The following is a 24,145-nucleotide window of genomic DNA, read 5'->3' as shown; positions in this document are numbered from 1 at the left end:
AGAAATGTCCCTCTGTCCCTCTTTCCCCCTCATTTTGGTCTGATCTATATAGTAAAACCTTTTTTTTGTTAATTCTCCTTTAAGGGGGAGTGGCAGGGGGCGTGTCCTATGCCTACATTTGTTTGTTAGTAGGTGTCCCTCATTCCCATCTCAAAATGTTGGGAGGTGTGTATTCCACTTCAGCTGAGGTATAACAATGGCAGGCGGTCGGCAAGTGGTTAAAGAGTAACTCCACTTTTGTTGAGGAAAAAAAAACAATCCCCTCTGGGTGATCAGTGTACAGTACATTGCAGGGATATTAAAACGGAACTTTAGTCGTTTTTTCATCTTTCCATCTATTAAATCTTCTGCCCTTGTTGTTTTAACAAGTAAAACATTTTTTTTTGCTGCCAGTAAATACCTTATACAGCCCACTTCCTGTTTCTTGTTTGGTAAAAAGCCTAGGCTTATGGCATCATGCACAGCTCTCTCTCACTCTCACGCTCATGAGAGGTTGCCAGGAAGGGAGGGGGATGAGTCATAAAAGGGTCAATGAAAGCTGCAGGGCTGCAGAGCTGGAGGTGTGTGTCTGTGTAAATCCAGGAAGTGAACAGGCAGAAGCTTCAGCTGCCCACAGCTAAAATGGATGCAGCCAGACTCAGTGGAGGGAGATTTCTGCAGCATATTTGCCAAGTACAGAATCACAGTACATATACAATAATATACAAAAAGTTGGAGGGAAGCTTCAGAATGGCAAAGATGTTTTTATTACAAATTATGTGAGCAGTCTGCAGTTCCTCTTTAACAAACCTTTTTGCAGATTCCTACCCGTTTCTGATCTGAAGAAATAGCTCTTTGTTCTGAATTGTGAATCTGAATGGGAGTGACTTATGAGGGAAGTTGCAGGCTCTGCATCCCTTTGGAAGAGATTATCCCTTTTTGAGTATCTCACTAAAAATAACATTTTTGTTGCCAAGGAAGTGCAGACTTCTGGGAAAATCGGTGAACCAATCACACAAGCAGGAAATAACATTTCTGGGGAAGTTGTGTACACTTATTCCCTGTACACACGGTCGGACATTGATCGGATATTCCGACAACAAAGCGCATGGATTTTTTCCGACAGATGTTGGCTCAAACTTGTCTTGCATACACACGGTCACACAAAGTTGTTGGAAAATCCGATCGTTCTGAACGCGGTGACGTAAAACACGTATGTCGGGACTATAAACGGGGCAGTAGCCAATAGCTTTCATCTCTTTATTTATTCTGAGCATGCGTGGAACTTTGTGCGTTGGATTTGTGTACACACAATCGGAAATTCCGACAACGGATTTTGTTGTCGGAAAATTTTATAGCAAGCTCTCAAACTTTGTGTGTCGGAAATTCCGATGGAAAATGTGTGATGGAGCCCACACACGGTCAGAATTTCTGACAACAAGGTCCTATCACACATTTTCCATCGGAAAATCCGACCGTGTGTACAGGGCATAACTGTGTACAGAACGCCTCTAGGTTGCTGCAGTACATTAAATTTTACAGAAAATGACAGTTTGAAAAGGAAAGGTGATTTTTAATAACAATAAATTCTAACATCACTGTAGCAATTGTATAGCTATATTTTTTTATTTGCTATTTTTTCTCCCCCTATAAAAGCGGAATCATGCTTTAAATCAGCCCAGTGGTTCACTAAGTAATAAAGCAAGTTTAAAGATAAAAGGCTAAAGCTTACATGTTTATTAGCAAGAAGCTTCTATAGGTGAGATAAAAATGTAATCACATTCATAGAAAACTGTTAAATGTAGAAAATGATTAGAAAAATATAGCAGACCTTTAACCTAGAGCTATGAATTTGAATGGCTTGGGTATTTCCAGATAAAAAGTGTGCAGAGTGTGTGCCTTGGGATTGCTCTATGGTGCTTTGAACCACCGGTGTTCACAATACAGAAGCATTATTGTAATCAAATCATTCCTTCCCATACTGAAACAACAGTCAGCACTGAGTATACTCAGACAATGACTTCACTATAATATGTCTTCTAATGGTACATACTTATTTCATTAACATTTAGCATCACATACAATTATTTAACTAGTCTACTACTAATGTGACACTTTTATGTGTTTGTCTAGACATTTTTTTGTTCTACCTGTGGTGGTATATAGAAGAATCTCTCATTAGGAGCCAATACTTTAGAAAATGACTGAAGCAGATGGGGCACATGGGTTGATTTACAAAAGGAATAGGGACGGTTTTACCAAGAAAAGTGAGTGTTAGCAATTAAGGTGAACTTGTGTATACTTTGAACACCCACTTATTTTAGAGGAGAATTTAAAAAAAAAAGAAGATTTTTGCTAGTATGCGACTGCATATTAAGTGCTGGCTCTACCCATTTAGTAAATCAACCACATGGTCTATTAGAGATGTACTCGTCACAGCATTTTATTACCAAAACCATCATCATTTTAGAAGAAACTCTAGCCAGCTTATATATGCTTATTTACACATCATTGGAATTTTCTAAAAGCCAGCTCAGATCCAGTAGAGCACCAAAGGTGGTATTCCTGCAGGCACCAATAATGGAAATCTGGCTCTGCAGACATGTGACACTACTATTTCCAAGTTCCGATTTGCAGTTTCTGCTGTCACCACTCCATCACTTCAGTCTCTGTTAATGATAATTTAATTTCCTGGTGCCTTCATGGTAGAGTTGCACAATTAATCGTTAAAAAATCGTGATCTCGATTCACCTCCCCTGACGATCTCTCCTGCTGAGTTTGCCAATTCTTTCATATAAACAAGTGGAGAGATTATCTGCTCACTGAGCTGTCAAAAGAAAACATCCAGTTAAGAACTTGAAACAAATCTTTTGCTGACACTTCTTTCTTAAGTTAAAATCAATATTTTTTGCAAAAAAAAAAAATTACTTGGCACCCCCAAACATTAGAGTATATATATAAATTATATATATAAATTTATATTTATATTTATATATATATATATATATATATATATATATATATATATATATATATATATATATATATATATATATATATATATAAAATATATATATATTTTTTTAGCAGAGACCCTAGGGAATAAAATGGCAATTGCTGCAATATTTTATGTCACACTGTATTTGCCCAGCGGTCTTTCAAATGCAATTTTTTGGGAAAAAAAACACTTCAATAAATAAAAAAAAAAACGAAACAGTAAAGTTAGCACAATTTTTTTTGTTTTAATGTGAAAGATGATGTTGCGCCGCGAGAATCGTGAGAGAATCGTGATCTATCCTCTAAGCAAAAAAATCGTGATTCTCATTTTAGCCAGAATCCTGCAGCTCTACTTCATGGCAGCATATGCATGGTTGGTTGCTCCAGCCCCGGCCAACCCATAGGACCATTATAACTCTATAAAAGAGAGTGACGCCCCCAGAGTCAATGAAAAATTCTGTTTACTTCAGCATTCCCCCCCCCCCGTTAGCAAGTTATTTATCATGTGTATGCTGCCATGAAGGCACCAGGAAAATGGAATATTTACCTTTCTGTAATTTTCCTTTCCTGGTGCCTATCCATGGCAGCATATTCCCCTCCTTTGTTCTTATTCTTGTGGCTGAATTGAGTCTAGTTACGAGAATGGGGACGGTGGGGGGCGTCACTCTCTTTTATAGAGTTATAATGGTCCTGTGGGTTGGGTTGAGCAACCAACCATGTGTATGCTGCCATGGATAGGCACCAGGAAAGGAAAATTACGGAAAGGCAAGTGTTCAATTTTCCATTATCACACTGCTCATAGTCTAAACTGCAGGCAGGTGACATAGGAAGGGAAAGGTTATAGGTTATAGGTAGTGCACTGAAATAAAAATTCTGGACCTAAACCCAAAATTCAGGAAGCACTTGGCAGAAAACCGAAACCAAAATGGACAGTATTTTACTTTTTAATTAAGATCATGAATTTAAATAAATATGAATTTATTTTCAGCCACTATCGGGTTCTTTTCGGTCGATAGGCTGCTTTCACACTGAGCAGTCTTGCATTAAAAAAAGCAGAAGAAAAGCTCAAGGAAAATGCATCCTGTTAAATTCTATGTATGTTTTCACACTGGTCTGTTGCATTTCGGCTGCAGTGTTAAAAATCCTGCTTGTCACACTTTTGGTGCATATTTGGTCAGTAAAAAAAACAAAAACGCACCAAAAATGCACCTCCTTATTGAAATGCATAAAAAAAGGCAACAAAAAATCATGTTGTGTTTTTAATACAGTTTTTGAGTTACATGACCTATAAAAAAACCCACCATAAACGCAGTAAAATCGCTGTAAAATCATGGCAAATTGCACACATTTTTTGGCAGCCATTGTCGGCACTTTTTTTTCTATCGGTAAAACGCTGATAATCCTATTTTCGGTGCATCCCTAGTTTTAGGGGGTTGCCCAGGGAGGCCTATCCAATCACCTGAAGGTAGCAACATAAAACCTGTGGTCTATGACTATCCAGCCTGTGTCCTATAAGGTACGATTAAAAGAAGTAGCAAAATCAACTGCTTGATTGTCCAGTTTAGCAAGGACATGTGAAGTATAAGACTGGCTTTACAAATCCAATTCTAACTGAATTGTAAATCATTTTACAAATAAAAAACAATATATATATATATATATATATATATATATATATACGCACACACACACAGTATCTCACAAAAGTGAGTACACCCCTCACATTTTTGTAAATATTTTATTATAGCTTTTCATGTGACAACACTGAAGAAATGATACTTTGCTACAATGTAAAGTAATGAGTGTACAGCTTGTATAACAGTGTAAATTTGCCCTCAAAATAACTCAAAACAAAAGTGAGTACACCCCTAAGTGAAAATGTCCAAATTGGGCCGAATTAGCCATGTTCTCTCCCCGGTGTCATATGACTCGTTAGTGTTACAAGGTCTCAGGTGTGAATGGGGAGCAGGTGTGTTAAATTTGGTGTTATCGCTCTCACTCTCTCATACTGGTCACTGGAAGTTCAACATGGCACCTCATGGCAAAGAACTCTCTGAGGATCTATAAAAAAGAATTGTTGCTCTACATAAAGATGGCCTAGGCTATAAGAAGATTGCCAAGACCCTGAAACTGAGCTGCAGCACGGTGACCAAGACCATACAGGACAGATTCCACTCATAGTAGGGGAGGTTGAAAAAAGACACAAGTCCATCAAGTCCAACCTATGTGTGTGATTTTATGTCAGTATTACATTGTATAACCCTGTATGTTGTGGTCGTTCAAGTGCTTATCTAATAGTTTTATGAAACCATTGATGCTCCCCGCTGAGACCATCGCCTGTGGAAGGGAATTCCACATCCTCTTATGCCCTGTACACACGATCAGACATTGATCGGACATTCCAACAACAAAATGCATGGATTTTTTCCGACGGATGTTGGCTCAAACTTGTCTTGCATACACACGGTCACACAAAGTTGTTGGAAAATCTGATCGTTCTGAACGTGGTGACGTAAAACACGTACGTTTGAACTATAAACGGGACAGTAGCCAATAGCTTTCATCTCTTAATTTATGCTGAGCATGCGTGGCACTTTGTCCGTCGGATTTGTGTACACACGATCAGAATTTCCGACAACGGATTTTGTTGTCTGAAAATTTTATAGCCTGCTCTCAAACTTTGTGTGTCGGAAATTCCGATGGGAAATGTGTGATGGAGCCTACACACGGTCGGAATTTCCGACAACAAGGTCCTATCACACATTTTCTGTCGGAAAATCCAACCGTGTTTACAGGGCATTACAGTAAAGAACCCTCTACGCAGTTTAAGGTTAAAGTTCTTTTCTTCTAACTTTAATGAGTGGCCACGTGGCTTATTATACTCCCTTCCGCTGAAGTTTTATCCCTTTAGTGGGGTCACCAGTATGGTATTTGTACATTGAAACCATATCCCCTCTCAAGCGTCTCTTCTCCAGAGAGAATAAGTTCAGTGCTCGCAACCTTTCCTCATAACTAATATCCTCCAGACCCTTTATTAGCTTTGTTGCCCTTCTCTGTACATGCTCCATTTCCAGTACATCCTACCTGAGGACTGGTGCCCAGAACTGGATAGCATAGTCTAGGTGTGGCCGGACCAGAGCCTTGTAGAGTGGGAGAATTATCGTTTTATCTCTGGAGTTAATCACCTTTTTAATGCATGCCAATATTCTGTTTGCTTTGTTAGCAGCAGCTTGGCATAGCATGCCATTGCTGAGCCTATCATGTATTAGGACCCCCAGGTCCTTTTCCATCCTAGATTCCCCCAGAGGTTCTCCCCCCAGTGAATAGATTGCATTAATATTTTTGCCACCCAAATGCATTATTTTACATTTTTCCACATTAAACCTCATTTTCCATGTAGTTGCCCACTCCATTAACTTGTTCAGATCTACTTGCAAGGTTTCCACATCATGAGGAGAAGTTATTGCCCTGCTTACGTTAGTATCGTCCGCAAATACAGGGATTGAACTGTTTACCCCATCCTCCAGGTCATTTATGAACAAATTCAAGGATTGGTCCTAGGACAGAACCTGGGGGACCCCACTTTCCACCCCTGACCATTCCCAGTACTCCCCATTTATCACTACCCTCTGAACTCACCCTTGTAGCCAGTTTTCAATCCATCTACTCACCCTTCGGTCCATACCAATGGACCTTACTTTGTACAGTAAACGTTTATGGGGAACTGTCAAATGCTTTTGCAAAATCCAGATACACTATGTCCATGGGCCTTCCTTTATCTAGATGGCAGCTCACCTCCTCATAGAAGGTTAATAGAATGGTTTGGCAAAACCGATTCTTCATGAATCCCTGCTGATTACTGCTAATGATACCGTTCTCATTACTAAAATCATGTATATAGTTCCTTATCCCCTCCAAAAGTTTACATACTATTGATGTTAGGCTAACTGGTCTGTAATTACCAGGGATGTATTTTGGCCCTTTTTTAAATATTGGTGCTACAGTGGCTTTTCTCCAATCAGCTGGTACCATTTCAGGTCTGGCAATTACTTGACCGAGTTGTGTAAGGTCCTTGGGTGCAAGGCATCTGGTACTGGGTACTTATTAATGTTACATTTAATGTTTACGTCTATTCCTAATTCTGTCCTCTGTTAGCCATGAGGATGCTTCCTGTTATGTGTCATAAGGAAAAACATTGCAGTTTTGGTTACTGAAGCCCCCTAATTCCCTTGTGAAGACTGAGGAGAAGAATAAATTCAATACCTTCGCCATCTCACCATCCTTTGTAACCAGATTCCCTTCCTCATTCTTTATGGGGCCAATATGGTCTGTCCTCCCTCTTTTACTGTTTATATATTTAAAGAATATCTTGGAAGTTTTTTTGCTCTCCTCCGCTATGTGTCTTTCGTGTTCTATCTTAGCTGCTCTAATTGCACCCTTACATTTCTTATTGCATTCTTTGGAAAGTTTGAATGCTGATGATGATCCCTCAGTCTTGTATTTTTTGAAGGCCTTCTCCTTTGCTTTTATATGCATTTTTACATTGGAGTTAAGCCAACCAGGACTTTTGTTCGCTCTTTTAAATTTATTTCCCAATGGGATGCACTGGCTAATGTCCTTATTTAATATGCTCTTAAAGCAAACCCATATCTCCTCCGTGTTCTTTGTTCCTAAGCTTTTATCCCAGTTAATATCTTCTAGCAAGGTTTGTAGTTTAGGGAAGCTGACTCTTTTGAAATTCAGTGTCTTTGTATTCCCATTATGTTTGTGTGATTTATACTGAAGCTAACTGACCTGTGATCGCTGTTTCCTAAATTGCCCCGTATTTCCACATCCGTGATCAGGTCTGTATTGTTGGTAATCAGATCAGAACAGGCCTCTCTATGGTCGATCAAAGAAGTTAAGTGCACGTGCTCAGCGTCATATCCAGAGGTTGTCTTTGGGAAATAAACGTATGAGTGCTGCCAGAATTGCTGCAGAGGTTGAAGGGGTGGGGGGGGTCAGCCTGTCAGTGCTCAGACCATACGCCGCACACTACATCAAATTAGTCTGCATGGCTGTCATCCCAGAAGGAAGCTTCTTCTAAAGATGATGCACAAGAAAGCCTGCCAACAGTTTGCTGAAGACAAGCAGACTAAGGACATGGATTACTGGAACCATGTCCTGTGGTCTGATGAGACCAAGATAAACTTATTTGGTTCAGATGATGTCAAGCGTGTGTGTCGGCAACCAGGTGAGGAGTACAAAGACAAGTGTGTCTTGCCTACAGTCAAGCATGGTGGTGGGAATGTCATGGTCTGGGGCTGCATGAGGGCTGCCAGCACTAGAGAGCTACAGTTCACTAAGGGAACCATGAATGCCAACATATACTGTGACATACTGAAGCAGAGCATGATCCCCTCTCTTCGGAGACTGGGCCGCAGGGCAGTATTCCAACATGATAAAGATTCCAAACAAACCTCCAAGACAACCACTGCCTTGCTAAAGAAGCTGAGGGTAAAGGTGATGGACTGGCCAAGCATGTCTCCAGACCTAAACCCTATTGAGCATCTGTGGGGCATCCTCAAATGGAAGGTGGAGGAGCGCAAGGTCTCTAACATCCACCAGCTCCGTGTCGTCATGAAGGAGTGGAAGAGGACTCCAGTGGCAACCTGTGAAGCTCTGGTGAACTCCATACCCAAGAGGGTTAAGGCAGTGCTGGAAAATAATGGTGGTCACACAAAATATTGACACTTTGGGCCCAATTTGGACATTTTCACTTAGTGGGGTACTCACTTTTGTTGCCAGTGGTTTAGACATTAATGGCTGTGTGTTGTTATTTTGAGGGGACAGCAAATTTACACTGTTATACACGCTGTACACTCACTACTTTACATTGTAGCAAAGTGTAATTTCTTCAGTGTTGTCACATGAAAAGATATAATAAAATATTTTAAAAAATGTGAGGGGTGTACTCACTTTTGTGAGATACTGTATACTCACCAGCCACTTTATTAGGTACACCTTCCTAGTGCCCGGTTGGACCCCCTTTTGTCTTCAGATCTGCCTTAATTATTCATGGCACAGATTCAACAATGTGTTGGAAACATTCCTCAGAGATTTTGGTCCATATTGACATGATAGCATCACACAGTTGCTGCAGATTTGTCGGCTGCACATCCATTATGCAAATCTCCTGTTCCACCACATCCCAAAGGTGCTCTATTGGATTGAGATCTGGTGACTGTGGAGGCCATTGGAGTACAGTGAACTCATTGTCATGTTCAGGAAACCAGTTAGAGATGATTTGACCATTGTGACACAATGCATAATTTTTCTGGAAGTAGCCATCAGAAAATGGGTACACTGTGGTCATAAAGGGACGGACATGGTCAGCAACAAGACTTATGCCACGTATACACGAGCTGACTTTTCGACGGACTGAACTCCGAAGGACTTTTTGACGGAGTTTCAACGAAATGGACTTGCCTACACACGATCACACCAAAGTCTGACTGATTTGAACGTGATGACATACGACCGGACTAGAATAAGGAAGTTGATAGCCAGTAGCTGCCCTAGCGTCATTTTTGGTCCGTTGGACTAGCATACAGACGAACGGATTTTTCGATAGGACTCGAGTCCGTCGGAAAGATTATATATTTATATATTTACACATGCACACGTGGCATGAACATAATGGATACATATATGTCAGCTTGGCAGCACATGAGAAGTAATGTATATTAATAAAATGGTATAAATACAAATATGTACACATGTCATAGAAACGCCATTTGGCAATAAGATGAATATCAATCTTGAGCATGATTAATTGTAGCTATAATACAAGATATTTCCTATTAACAGCCATTGGCACACCATATGCAACAGAGCTGCTGTACAAACAAAAAAAGATACACATACACATTAATAGTTACATAGTACTCAGTGAATTTTGAAGGTATATATGGGCCAGTAAATAGGTCATGAGCCAGACTTGACTGAGCACCCCATGGAAACTCGACGCGTTTCATGGCTATATGCCATTCATCAGGAGTTGGGTACAGAAATAAAAGGTCGGCTAAAGCACTATGCTTGGCTAGCATTGAGGAAGATGGGACCCCAAAATAGTTGTCTGTTCCGAAGCTGAGGCAAGGAACTCCGCCCCTGCCAAGAAAACATCCACATAGCATACTCGATCGCCACAACACATTCCACATGTGTGGAGATCATTGGAAATATAGTGTTGTGTGTGTATCCAGTGAATGAGCTGTGTGTGCTACCTCCCTGGTGTAAAACATATAGTGAAAACATTGTCCCTTACTTGTTTGGAGAGTTCCTTGGTCTTCATGGCAGTGTTTGGTTAGTGGTGCCTCGTACTTAGGTGTTGCAGCCTCTGGGGCCTTTCCAAAAGGTGTGTGTATGTAATGACAGATCATGTGACACTTATACTGCACACAGGTGGACATTATTTCATTAACTATGTGACTTCTGAAGGTAATTGGTTGCACCAGAGCTTTTTATGGGCTTCATAACAAAGGGGGTGAATACATACGCACATGCCAATTATCAGTTTTTTATTTCTGAAGAATAGTTTTATGTATATATTTTTCTAATTTTATTCACCAACTTAGACTATTGTGTTCTGATCCATCACATATAACATACACAAAAATCAAATCTCTTAATACATTTTGACTAAAATGTATTCTGCTACATGTCTGGTATAAAGAAATCCCTATCAGTGTATATTGATTGGTTTGCATAAAGGTTATAGTGTCTACAAACTGGCATATACATATACAGTATACTGGAATTGTTTTTTATTTGTGGCAGTGATCAGTGACTTACAGCAGGATGGTTGGCAATCTGACACTAACTGACACTTTGTGGGAACTAACTGCCACTAACATCATTACATATGTACTAACATCTAATATATATATATATATATACACATGATTCTGCACAGCCGGCCTGCACTGTTGCAGTAAATGTACAGTGCACCTTTGGCAAATAGTTAACTCCGTCAGCTCCCGCTACCGCCCTCTGTCCAGTACTGTGCTGTCTTCGGCTCTGCTGTACACACACTGTCAGATAGGAGAGTGCTACCTACACAGTAGGTGGTGGCTAGTGCTCAATATTTTGGGGGCGGTGGCAAACAAACCTGCCCCCCTCACTCGCACCGCCGACATCCACTAAAACTCCCTAGCCAATCGGGTCTAAGGACCCGCTTTCTGATTGGCCAGTAGGAGAATCAGGAAGACAATAGCGAATATTAATTTGCTATTGTCACACAACTGAGTGGGTTTGTGGCGCAGTGCTCTGCGCCCCGAGCCCACCCTTTTTTGAAGCCAATTAGAACCTCCGACTCTAATCGTGTGCTTAAAAAAAAAAAAAAAAACCTCATTGAAATCCATGTGTCCGGTGCCCTGCATGTAGATTAGGGGCCGGGCTGCCACTGTACACAGTGCTGTGTAATTGTGAAGGGGACAGAGTGCACTATTGTCATTGCGGGGGAAGGAGAGGACACTACTTTGACACACTATGTGTTCTTCATGCCGCTTAACAGTTATTTTTTTTCCCCAACATTATAGAGTTTAGAATCGTATATTATAGCGCAGTGATTGGGGGCACAGTAAAAAAAAAAAAAAAAAGCCTCAAACATGCGTTCAAAGAGAAGCATATGCTGTACATATACATGCTAGTGGTCAGAACAAATCAATATTCTAGAAAGAAATGTAGGTGTGTATCTGTAAAGAGCGTGCACACAAAACATGCATGAAAGCAATCAATATCCCTGAGATATAAATCCACGGCAGAACCTGCGCACCTACTGCATGTTTTGTCATGCACATTTGCATACCTCCCAACATTTTGAGATGGGAATGAGGGACACCTATTAGCAAGTGTATGTAGGCATAGGACACGCCCCCTGCCACACCCCTTTAAAGGAGAATTACCAAAAAAAAAAAAAAGGTTACTTAAATCCACAAGGGACTTTTTTTTACCACTACTATTCCTTTATATTGGATTTTAGAATTTACAAATGCAGCAATTTAGAAATTGGATGAAAGGTTTAGCTCTGGGAAACACTTTTTGAAAGATAAAAAGTGCGGGGGGGCAGGAGGCGGAGCCTAGCGGAGCAGACATGCATTGTTAGAGCTCCACACCGCTGAGGAGAGAAGAGAAGGACAAAGCGGAGCCTGCAGGCTCAAAAGGTATCCATTTGAACCTTTTTGGCCCAGGGAACAAACTGTGAAAGTTTGGGCAGGAAATATGGTACTGGGAGGAAACCGTGGCAGAAATAAAAATCACCTCACAAAGAGCTCACAGGCACTCACTGCAGCTGAAGCAGCTCCAGTCACCTCACAAGATACAGCATCAGGGCGCTCTCACAGACAGAAAATGTCACAGCAAGACTCTCCATTTGAGTCAGATACAGAACAAATCCTCTCACAAACTTCTCCACAAGCCTCCTCAGTATCCCCAGAAATATTATTACAATTTGAAAAGATGCTTCATAAGGCTTTAAAACAAACCTCAGACCAAATAACAAACAGCCTAACCAAAGAAATAAGAGAGCTGGGAAACCGCACCGCAGCCTTAGAAATAAAAATGGATGAAATTGAAATTACAACCCAAGAAAATATAACAGAATTGGAACAATTAAAAAAAGAGAATTTAATACTTCAAACTAAGCTCGAAGATTACGAAAATAGAGCCAGAAGTTCAAACTTGCGCATAAGGGGAATACCTGACACTGTGACAGACCTGCAATCTACTATTACTGCTCTATTACAAGAACTAAAGCCAGATATCCCTATTGAACGTTTAGAACTGGACAGAGTACACAGAGCCCTCACAGCCAAAAAGAAAGATGGACCCCCACGTGATATAATCACAAAATTTCATTATTACAGAACGAAAGAACAAATACTAATTGCTGCAAGAGAAAAAAAGGAACTTAATTTTCAAGGACACAATTATCAAATTTTTGCTGACCTATCCCAACTTACTATTACTAAAAGACGATCCATGAAACCCCAACTAATGGAACTGCAATGCCACAACATTATGTATCAATGGGGCTTCCCCTTTTCAGTCAGATTTAACTACCAAGGTACAATTTACAGAAGCAGATCAGCAGATGAACTACAACAAACCCTTTTAAAATTAAATCTGACAGAACCCACAAGCAGCAACACTCCCACACGCAGAAGAATGGCATCATCTTCACCTTCAGGCAGCACCCAGAAAATTTCAGAACAAAATGGGAATCATCATTCTCACAAAAGAGGCCGTTATGCCACATCATCCATGGACCAAGAATATTCAATGGACTGACATCCTAATTCCTGATATCTCTTCATTTATTATACTAAGAGATGGTTCTCTATAAAAAACCTGTATTTATAACTGAATGTAACTGCATTCTGATAGTCACACACTGTGTGGGATCATGTTACATTCCAGTTATATTTCTTATTACTTCTGATTCATATAGCCTTAGAATATATAAGTGAAATAAGGAAATTCTTGTTCAGTTATATATTATCAGGTAATAACAATAGATTTATTACTTTTTAGGACAAATATGTTCAATAATCCAGAAGTAATGGAAGCTTTTTCTTTCTTTTCTTAAAACAAATATATTATTACCTAACTAGTTCCTAGAATTATGTTTTTGTTTATTCTAATCTGAAGCAATACAACCTCAATTTTATGAGTTAACATATCTAAACAGTTACATATGAATAAAATATGTAATTGTTTACTCTGGAGGGGTTAAAGTCCCAAAATAATTCAAACTATCTTCATCAATACCAAAGTTATTAACAGTACCTTTCTAACTGAATTATTTAGCCTAGGGCAAGACTAACCATATACAACCACCCTGGAATAAATAATTTCAACAAAAACTATATTTTGCACTCCAATTAATGAAACATCATTTTGATGTCTTTTGACATAGCACTTCTCTCCTGTAAGCGGAAGATCCGTGTACCCCCATTAGCCCTCCTCATTCTCCCAACCATATTATGTGGGAGTGTGACGAAGGCACTTATTCCCCTGAGAGAGATATTTATTCTCTTTCACGGGTAAATTGTGATTACTTGCAAAAAATAATTTATACAATGTATCATCTAATCTCATATGTTTTTTGTTTACTCTTTACTCCAGAATTCACTGGTTTCTTTTCTATCTATTCATCTCTTCAGTCCACACAGGTTGATCTGCGCAGTCAGCTCTGCATAACAAAAAGTAAGTCAAAACTATTTGATCTGTTGCCATGGCACCACTGAATATACTTTCCCTGAATGTTCAGGGAATAAATGTCCCTCAAAAAAGGACCAAAGCCTTCCGTACTTTCCATAACAAGAAGGCTCACATAGTATGCCTCCAAGAAACACACTTCACCAAAGATTCTACTCCAAAATATATTTCTCGTTTTTATCAACAAATTTACACGGCTTCTGCCTGTACCAAGCAAAGGGGAACTCTAATTGCATTTCACCGATCCACACCATTCACCTTATCATCAGAAATTAAAGACCCAGAAGGTAGATACCTGATACTCATGGGTTATATAATGGATACAGCAATCACGGTGATTTCCTACTACGCTCCTAACAAACAACCTACACCATTCCTCTCACATATATTACAAGTGATTAATACACACAAAATAGGAACAGTGATAATGTGTGGGGATTCGAACCAGGTCCTCCTCCCATTTCTAGATAAATCACCTTTTACACCATCCAAAATAACCTCTAGATTACCTTTTTCTCAACTTCAACCCAATGAAAAAGAAATTCACTTATTTCTCACACCCTCATCAAACCTTCACCAGAATAGATCATATTTTTCTAACAATAGGAATGATACCAGAAATTATTGCATCAGATATAATTCCGATTCCGTGGTCTGACCATAATGCAGTATACACTACTATAGCCTCAGCCATACCAAAAGCGCATGACCCAACGTGGTACTTACCGGACATAATGCTCAAACACCCACTACACCCACTACATCAGATGGCCATTGATGGCCATTGAACAAGCTTTAAAGGAATACATATCAACTAGAAAAGGTACAATTTCTGGGGAAATTGTGAAAAGTGTTCTTGCCTCTACAACTGGAGTGGGCGGAATAACTGGGTGGAGTGGCTGGAGTAACTGGGAAAAGTGTTAAAAAGCTTAATATTTTAAAAAGTATAAATAGTATTAAAAAAGTTGAAGTCTCATCATTAGCTGAAAGAGCTGAACATTTTTTTCAAAAATTATGATTTTTTTTTTCAAAAATTATGAATTTTTTTTTCAAAAATGATTTTTTTTTTTCAAAAATAATTTTTTTTTTTCAAAAATATTTTTTTTTTTCAAAAATGATTTTATTTTTTTTTTTTCAAAAATGATTTTATTTTTTTTTCAAAAATAATTTTTTTTTTTCAAAAATGATTTCTTTTTTTCAAAAAATTTTTTTTTTTACATGGGGCGGTCATAATGTTTTGGCTGATCATGGGGTGGTCATAATGTTTTGGCTGATCATGGGGTTGTCAGCTTTTGTCACCTCCCACTCTAGTTTTGAACATTTCGCCATTCATTCCTATGGGACCAATTTCTCCGCAAAAACGACGATATTTCGTGGACCATTCGGCGAAACGTTCCACAAAGTAATAGCACACCAATCGGGAACAATCCACACGTTTTGGTATATTACTTGTCTCTGTAGTGTAAAAACTGTGGGAGGAGTCTACAAGCATTATCAAGTCTAGCAGATGAAGTCACATGCATTTGGGGTGTCTCAGCATCTTGTGTTTACAACCACTGTTTCCTAGCAACGCTCATGCCCTGTTTATGCTTCCCAAATACTACTTCATCAAAACAAAAGAACAAAAGAAAGGGAAAGGGAAAGATCACATTGAAATAAAATGAAATAAATGGAATGAAAAGTGAAAGTAAATGAAGGCGAAAGAGCTGAAAAAGTAGAATCAAGTGAGCTAAGAAAAACAATAAAAACAGGGGGGGGGAATAGGGGAGAAGAGAAGGAGAAGGTGAAAGAAAGACAAGCCAACGGAAGAGTTGTCTCCCAGCCCCTACCTGCTTGCTGCTGCTGCTGCTGCAATATCTCCCTTTCTTGTGAATTTTTTTGTTTTTGTTTTTGTTTTTGTTTTTTGCAAATGGTACTAACTATAGGCTTGATAGTACAAACTATAGAATAAGAAGAAATTTCATAGTAACAAAAATGTGGAACATATAAGCTCATACTGGAACTATACTGCTGAATATATAAATCATCTTGCTGAATACTTGAATTAGATTGCATTATATCGCTAAAACATTTGAATTATTTTGCTGAGCACCTGGGCCCTCATGCACACGGGCGGTTAGAAAAGCGCTGTGAAGACGCCGGTGTCTTTGCAGTGACTTTTTTTAACTTTTTTCAGCTTTTTTCAGCATTTTTGCAATAGCGTTTTTGAGCGTTTTTTTTTTTTTTTTTCTTGCAGCTTAGGAACGCCTATGCCACTTGCGGCTCAGAGACGCCTAGGTGGGCGTGAGGCCATGGACTGACATAGACAGGCCTTTTTGAGCTGCAGAAAGGGCTCAGAAAAGCAGCTGTGGAGACGTCCGTGTGCATGGGGACTTAATACTATGGTTTAAACAATTGAACAGCACCAAGGAATGCTTAATGTACTTAAGGTAGTAACATAACTTCTGGAAAACGGGGACTACTTATATCTCATTAATTATTTCTATTATTGGATTGTGGGGAGGATGCCGGGTATGAGAACGGAACAAAAGAAATATTAGTAAAAATAAGTCAATTTAAGAAGGCTGGGAGATTTTTTCATCATTAAGAGACCCCAATCAAGGGGTATTCTGGAAGGCAGCTTCGAAGATCTTATAAATCCAGCCATAGAAACAAACATGAAGGGGAAAACAACAAGAAGTGCGGGAGCAATACCGAAATCACCTAGGACCAGCCTAGGCCCAAGTCCAGGCCCTATGAACAGGTATATACAGCAAGGAATCGGAGAAGGAGAGAAACAAGTGGGTTCAAAGGGCAGACAAATAGATACAAAAGAGAAGGACAATAAGGATAAAAAAGGCCAGTATAAAGTACAAACAGAAACTAGCCACCTCTCAGAACCCAGAATGGAGCCAGAAATGGGAGAGGAAGACAGAGGAAAGGAGGAAGGACAACAAGGGCCACAGTTGCCAACAAAACAGGATATGGAAAAAATGTTCGCGGCACTAGAGAATTCCCTAAAAGCAGAGATGTCAACACTCCATAAAGATATGGGATATATGTTAAACAGAGTGGAAGAAGTAGAGATCAAAGTAGACCTACATCAAAAAAACATAAAGGAACTGGAAGACGAAATAAGGAAATTAAAACGGGAACAACAGGAACAATCATATAAAATAGAAGAGCAAGAAAATAGAGATAAAAAGAAAAACTTGAGAATACGTGGGTTACCGGAAACAGAACAAGCAGAAAATCTAATAGAGAAAATGAACAATCTCTTCAACCAAATCTTGGGAAAGGAAACAACTAACACAATAGGAATAGAAAGTGTCTTTCGAGTAAAAAACCTCAAAGGTTCGCAAGGGAAACATCTAGAGATGTAATCGTACGCTTTGAAAAATGGGAAGAAAAAAAACAGATCTGGATAAACCTAAAGAGGAAAACACAAATAGAGTTTGTGGGAGGTAAATTACAAATATTTCAAGATTTATCTCAAGAAACGTTGAAAAGACGACGGATACTAAAGCCATTATTAGAAATCCTCCGGGAGCAAGAAATTCAATACAACTGGGGTTTTCCAGCATGTCTAATAGCAAGGAAAAACGGAATAAGTGCGAGGCTAAGACATGTGGAGGAGATTCCGGACTTTTGCAACAAACTAGAAATCCCCTCCCCAGAACTGGAAAAATATGCAAATAGTCAGGAGCGAATAACGGCAGGAGATGACCTGCAGTGGCAAGTAAATTCAAGGATCAGACATCAAGATGTGGACTCTCGAGGAAATTAATATCTGAGAAAATACCACACAACGGTGCAAGGGGCCTTAGAGTGGAAAGGGGGGGGGGGCTGGGGTTGATGGGATGGGAAAAAAGGAAAGTGAAAGGATTGGTAAAACACAACAAAAATGCAGGGAGAGGGAAACAGGGACTCACGGAGTGGACAGGGGGTCGCCCTATTAGTGCTTAGGCAGGGGGGGAATAGGGTGTCTTACAGAGCTCCGCCTCACAATAAATAGAGCAGAGGGGGCAGAGCGTGCCCCACAAAACAAAGTAAAACGCTCTCAGCTCTAGAGAATATGGGGGTAAAAAACCCATATCAGAAAAAAGGGAGGGGGAGGGTGGGAGGAGGGAAAAGGGAGGGAAGGAGGGTGGGGAGGGAAAGGTCTGAGTCACATGAGTGGTTACATAGGCGCACCTATTTTGAGACAAGAGATGAGGAGACCCCGTGCGTCCGCTGGGTGTCCCCTCCATCCAGTCACCTAGGGGGACCGCGTGGGGGGGAGGGCTGGAGGACGGGCGGGGAAGAAAAGGCACAAGAATGGAAAACGTAAACAGCATAAAAATAATCTCTTACAATGTCCGAGGACTAAATTCCCCAGGGAAGAGAAACATCATTCTCCGAGAACTAGAAAAAAGTAAAGCAGAAATAATTTTCCTACAGGAGACGCATATAACCCAAAACTCAAATGCCAAAATGTATTCAAGAAACATACCAACATGGTATCAAGGAGACTCGCCAATAAGAAGGGCCAAAGGAGTAGCCATCGGTATAGGGAAAAATGTACGTTTTCTAATAGATCAAAGGAAAATAGACCCGGAGGGTCGATATCTTTTTATTACAGGAACTATAGACGGGGTAAAATATACATTGGCCAATGTCTACTGTTCTAATAAGAATCCTAAAAAATATTTGATAGATATAATTAAAATACTAATGGAATTCAAGCAAGGAAAATTAATACTAGCTGGAGACTTCAACTTCAGCATGGATAATAAAATGGACAGTACCTCAAGAGTAAGGGACAAAGAGGTAAATCAACTAAAGAAATTAAAAAGAACATTATATGAACAGCAACTAATAGACCCTTGGAGAATTCAGCACCCCAGCACAAAGGACTACACATTCTACTCAACAGTACACAAAATTTACTCTAGATTGGATTACATCATGGTCGAACATAGAAACTTGGAAGAAATAGAAGAAACAAAAATAGGCATAATAACCGCCTCAGATCACAGCCCAGTAACCTTGAGAATGAAAATAAAAGGAGAAGTCCTTGAAAGGGGTCCATGGAGAATCAACGAAACTTTATTAGAAGACAGTGAGACCGAAAAAAGCATCATAGAAGAAATTAAAAGATATTTTGAGGAAAACGATACACCAGAGGTATCGAAAGCAACAATATGGGAGGCGCATAAATCTGTTATTAGGGGCAAGTTAATAGCCATAGGGGCAAGAAAAAAACAGGAAAGGAAAACAAACATGCAACAAATAATTAAAGAAATTTATGAATTGGAACGAAAACATAAAAATCAAGTAAACAACAAAATCTTCGGCCTACTATCTCAAAAGAGAGAGCAATTAAAAGACTGGATGGAACAAGAAGAAAGGAAGGACTACAACAGAGTAGTACAAGAAAAATATAAATGGGGTAATAAACCAGGAAAATACCTAGCAAATCTGGTAAAAAAAAAGAAGTCTTTGAATTACATTGAGAAGATCAAAAATGAAAAAGGAGAAGTGGTAAATAAAACTACAGATATAGCGATAACATTTCAAAAATACTTCAGCTCCCTTTATGCAATAAAAGGACAGGAAAGTTGGAAAGAAGCGAATACAAGAACAAAGAAGATACAAGAATATTTAAAAAAAGCAAACTTACCAAAACTAAAAATAGACCAACTAGAAGAATTGGAAAAAAATATTACGCATGAAGAGGTAAAACTGGCATTAAAGGAAACTCCCGTAGGAAAAAGCCCAGGACCAGACGGGTTTATGGTCAAATACTATAAAAAATTTGAAGAACAGCTGACTCCAAAACTATTAGAATATATGAATTCCTTAGGGGAAGATGAAGAAATAAGAAGTGAATCGTTATTAGCTCATATTACAATACTACCAAAAGAAGGGAAAGACAAAGTTAACTGCTCAAGCTACAGGCCAATAGCCCTATTGAACGCCGATACGAAGCTGTACTCCAAGATCCTGGCCACTAGGATAAAAAAACTAAAAAAAAATCCCACTGTGGATCAACCCGGACCAAACTGGTTTTGTCCCGGGGAGAGAGGGGCGGGACAACAGCCTAAAATCATTATTGATGTTGCACAAGAAGGTGCAGAATGAGACCCCAGTTCTATTCCTGTCATTGGATGCAGAAAAAGCATTTGACAGGGTAGACTGGGGTTTCATGATGGATACATTGCGGCATTTGGGTATCGGGACAAAAATGATGAAGTGGATAACAAATTTGTATAATGGCCCGACAGCAGTCGTAAAAGTAAACGGTAGACTCTCTCCAAAAATTAAGATGCAGAATGGAACACGGCAAGGCTGTCCACTGTCTCCACTATTATATGTATTGGCTTTAGAACCACTATTAGCAACACTCCGCAATAACAAAGAGGTAGAAGGAGCGAAACTAGGAGGAAAAGAGCATAAGATCGCTGCTTACGCGGACGACATCTTGATGTACGTATCCAACCCAAGAGTGTCACTCCCAAACATACTTAAAGAAATTAAAAAATACGGAGAACTGTCAAACTTCAAAATTAATCCAATAAAAACGGAAATATTAAACATAGGTCTAGAGAAAAAGGAAGTTCAGTTTTTACAAAAAGAATTCCCATTCACTTGGGTAAAAGAACTAAATTACCTTGGAATTAAAATAACTCCTAGAGTCGAAAAAATTTATCAGGCAAACTTTATTCCACTGATCAATGAGGTCAAAGAAGAAATGAAAAAGTTAAGAATACAGCCACTTTCATGGATTGGAAGAATAAATATGTTTAAGATGACGATATTACCTAAAATAAACTACAGATTACAGATGTTACCAGTAAAAATCCCGCAGAGCTTTTTTAAAATAATTCAAACAATCCTGCTAAAATACATATGGCTTAATAAAAAACCAAGAATTAATTACACGCTGATCACAAGGAAAAAGGAGCATGGAGGTCTTGCCGCTCCAGATATAAGTAGGTACTATAAAGCCATAGTTTTAACACGAATGTTAGAGTGGACAAATGAGAAAAATGAAAAAAAATGGGTGGAAATGGAAAACACAATAAGTGAAGCCACACTACATAAGAATATTTGGATTCCACGGAAATATAGAATATTGGACACCGACACGCACGAAATAACAAAAAATGTATTTAAAATTTGGGACACCATCCACTTAAAGAATGAATGGAAATATAATTCACCACTATTAGCACTCACAGGATCGAATCTCTTCACCCCTGGGAGGGAAATATTTGAAATCCAAGGAATAGGTAACCCACAACTGAAAGATATCACTAGAAATGGTAAAATAAGAACACGAGTAGAAATAGAGGAAAGGAATGGATGGAAGATGAATGAATGGAAGTATACTCAACTAAGGCACCTAGTAAGCACAATACCACACCCACTGAGAGATGAAACAAAATTAACTGCACTGGAAAAGCTATGTAGCAATGAAACATCATTAAAAAACGGAACATCAAAAATTTATAGTATACTGACAGATTTGGAAGCACAAGAAAGACCAGAATATATAAATCAATGGGAAAAAGAAATGAATTTAAAAATAGATAACCAAAAAGTGGAAAAAATGATAGAAATGGGATATAATAAGGCTTGGGACATGAAGACCATAGAAATGAATTATAAACTAGTATCAAGATGGTATATGACCCCAGTAAGAATACACAGATTCCATCAAGATAGAACCTCCTTGTGTTGGAGAAAATGTGGCCAAATAGCAACGATCACACACATATGGTGGGAATGCCCAATAATAATGGAGTACTGGAAGGAAGTGTTAAATAACATAAAAGAAATAACTGGAGAAGAAATAGAACACAATATTTGGACTTGCCTCTTCCATATCTACAATAAACCTAAGAAACAATATAGAAAATCAATAATACCTAACCTCCTGAATGCGGCCAAGGCCTTAATTCCCAAGAATTGGCTAAAAAGTGGAAAACCAGACATTAGAAACTGGCTAAAGGAAATAGATTATCACTACAAAATGGAAGGAGGAGAGAAAGGGGATAATAGTAAATGGGAAAGTTGGAAAAACTACAAAGTCTCGGATATTTATTTAGATAGGATAAAAGAAAGAATAGGTGCAGAGCCAAGTGGATAAATAAACAACATAAAGGAACGGACCAGACACAGGGGAGGGGGAGCGGGGGGAAATAAGAGGGACTGAGAGAGATTAAGATAATAATAGGGTTTATAATTATAGAAGGCGTTTTGTCGTCGGTTTTTAAAAATTATTTAAGAATATCCTAGAAGGGAAAAATAATAAAGATGTGACGGAAACAATCCACAATGATGTGAAAAAGGAGAAGAGATAAAGTTTGACACATAAAGTTGAAATAATGTCTCTCGGAAAACTTTCGCTGAAGTGGATGAAAAAAAACAAAAAAAAACAAAAAAAAAAAAACAACCACTGTTTCCTAGCAACGCTCATGCCCTGTTTATGCTTCACAAATACTGCTCAATACACAATAGACAGGATAATGATAGATTTAACAACTGTGCAGTAATTCAAATGGCCGTATTTTAAAAACTATACATCCTACAGCGAAGATCTTTATATTGTGAGAATCACAAGACCCAGACCTAGATTTTGATACATAGTATGTCTCTGAAATATTAAAATTGAAGGCACGGTCGCAGTTTAGAAATTGCCCTTCAAATTTGAAGGGGCTAGAGTGTAGTTTCAATGAATGTCAATGGACGGTGTGAGTTACAAACAAATGGTCATATTGTGAAAACTATCAGGACTATGGCTTAGCCGTGGACATGTTTAGTGGCAGCAGGGATAGCTGAACGTTTTGATATAAGATTTGTGTAGGTGGGCTTGAAAATGAGGGCGTGGCGGCAGTTTAGAAATCATGTTCTGATTTTTCAGCTTTTGTCACCTCCCACTCTAGTTTCCCCATTCATTCCTATGGGACCAATTTCGCCGCAAAAACGACGATATTTCGTGAACCATTCGGCGAAACGTTCCACAAAGTAATAGCACACCATTCGGGAACAATCCGCACGTTTCGGTATATTACTTGTCTATGTAGTGTAAAAATTGTGGGAGGAGTTAGGGTGGTATATTTGACTATAATAATAACTAGAAAAGGTACAATTTCTGGGGAAATTGTGAAAAGTGTTCTTGCCTCTACAACTGGAGTGGGTGGAGTAACTGGGTGGAGTGGCTTGAGTAACTGTGAAAAGTGTTAAAAAGCTTAATATTTTAAAAAGTATAAATAGTAGTAAAAAAGTTGAAGTCTCATCATTAGCTGAAAGAGCTGAACATTTTTTTCAAAAATTATGATTTTTTTTTTCAAAAATTATAAATTTTTTTTTCAAAAAAGATTTTTTTTCAAAAATATTTTTTTTTTCAAAAATTATTTTATTTTTATTTTTTTCAAAAATTATTATTTTTTTTTCAAAAATTATTTTTTTTTTTTTCAAAAATTATTTTTTTTTTTTCAAAAATATTTTTTTTTTTTACATGGGGCGGTCATAATGTTTTGGCTGATCATGGGGTGGTCATAATGTTTTGGCTGATCATGGGGTTGTCAGCTTTTGTCACCTCCCACTCTAGTTTTGAACATTTCGCCATTCATTCCTATGGGACCAATTTCGCCGCAAAAACGTCATTTCGTGGACCATTCGGTGAAACATTCCACAAAGTAATAACACACCAATCGGGAACAATCCGCTCGTTTCGGTATATTACTTGTCTCTGTAGTGTAGAAACTGTGGGAGGAGTCTACAAGCATTATCAAGTCTAGCAGATGAAGTCACATGCATTTGGAGTGTCTCAGCATCTTGTGTTTACAACCACTGTTTCCTAGCAACGCTCATGCCCTGTTTATGCTTCCCAAATACTACTTCATCAAAACTGCCCCATCAGAATTACCCCATCAGAATTACC

The 24,145-nt window shown here is 38.8% G+C and overlaps 1 protein-coding gene across 5 annotated transcripts in view; it reads right to left on the bottom strand.

The window, feature by feature from the left end:
* Positions 1–24,145, bottom strand: part of RWDD2A (RWD domain containing 2A) — a 64,195-nt gene that overhangs the window by 32,897 nt on the left and 7,153 nt on the right. The window contains exon 2 of one of the 5 annotated variants that reach the window (XM_073626877.1): positions 2,485–2,806. The exons of 1 other annotated variant lie outside the window; for it this stretch is intronic. In XM_073626877.1, coding sequence (XP_073482978.1) covers positions 2,485–2,491 — 7 coding nt within the window. In that variant the 5' untranslated portion in view covers positions 2,492–2,806. The remainder of the gene's footprint in view (positions 1–2,484; positions 2,807–24,145) is intronic. 3 more of the 5 variants (XM_073626875.1, XM_073626878.1, XM_073626874.1) reach the window with 3 other exon arrangements.

The sequence above is a fragment of the Aquarana catesbeiana genome, linkage group LG04, assembly GCF_042186555.1.
Source record: "Aquarana catesbeiana isolate 2022-GZ linkage group LG04, ASM4218655v1, whole genome shotgun sequence".
Classification (NCBI taxonomy): domain Eukaryota; kingdom Metazoa; phylum Chordata; class Amphibia; order Anura; family Ranidae; genus Aquarana; species Aquarana catesbeiana.
The sequence above is the reverse complement of the archived record's forward strand: the minus strand, read 5'-3'. Positions and strand labels throughout refer to the sequence as shown.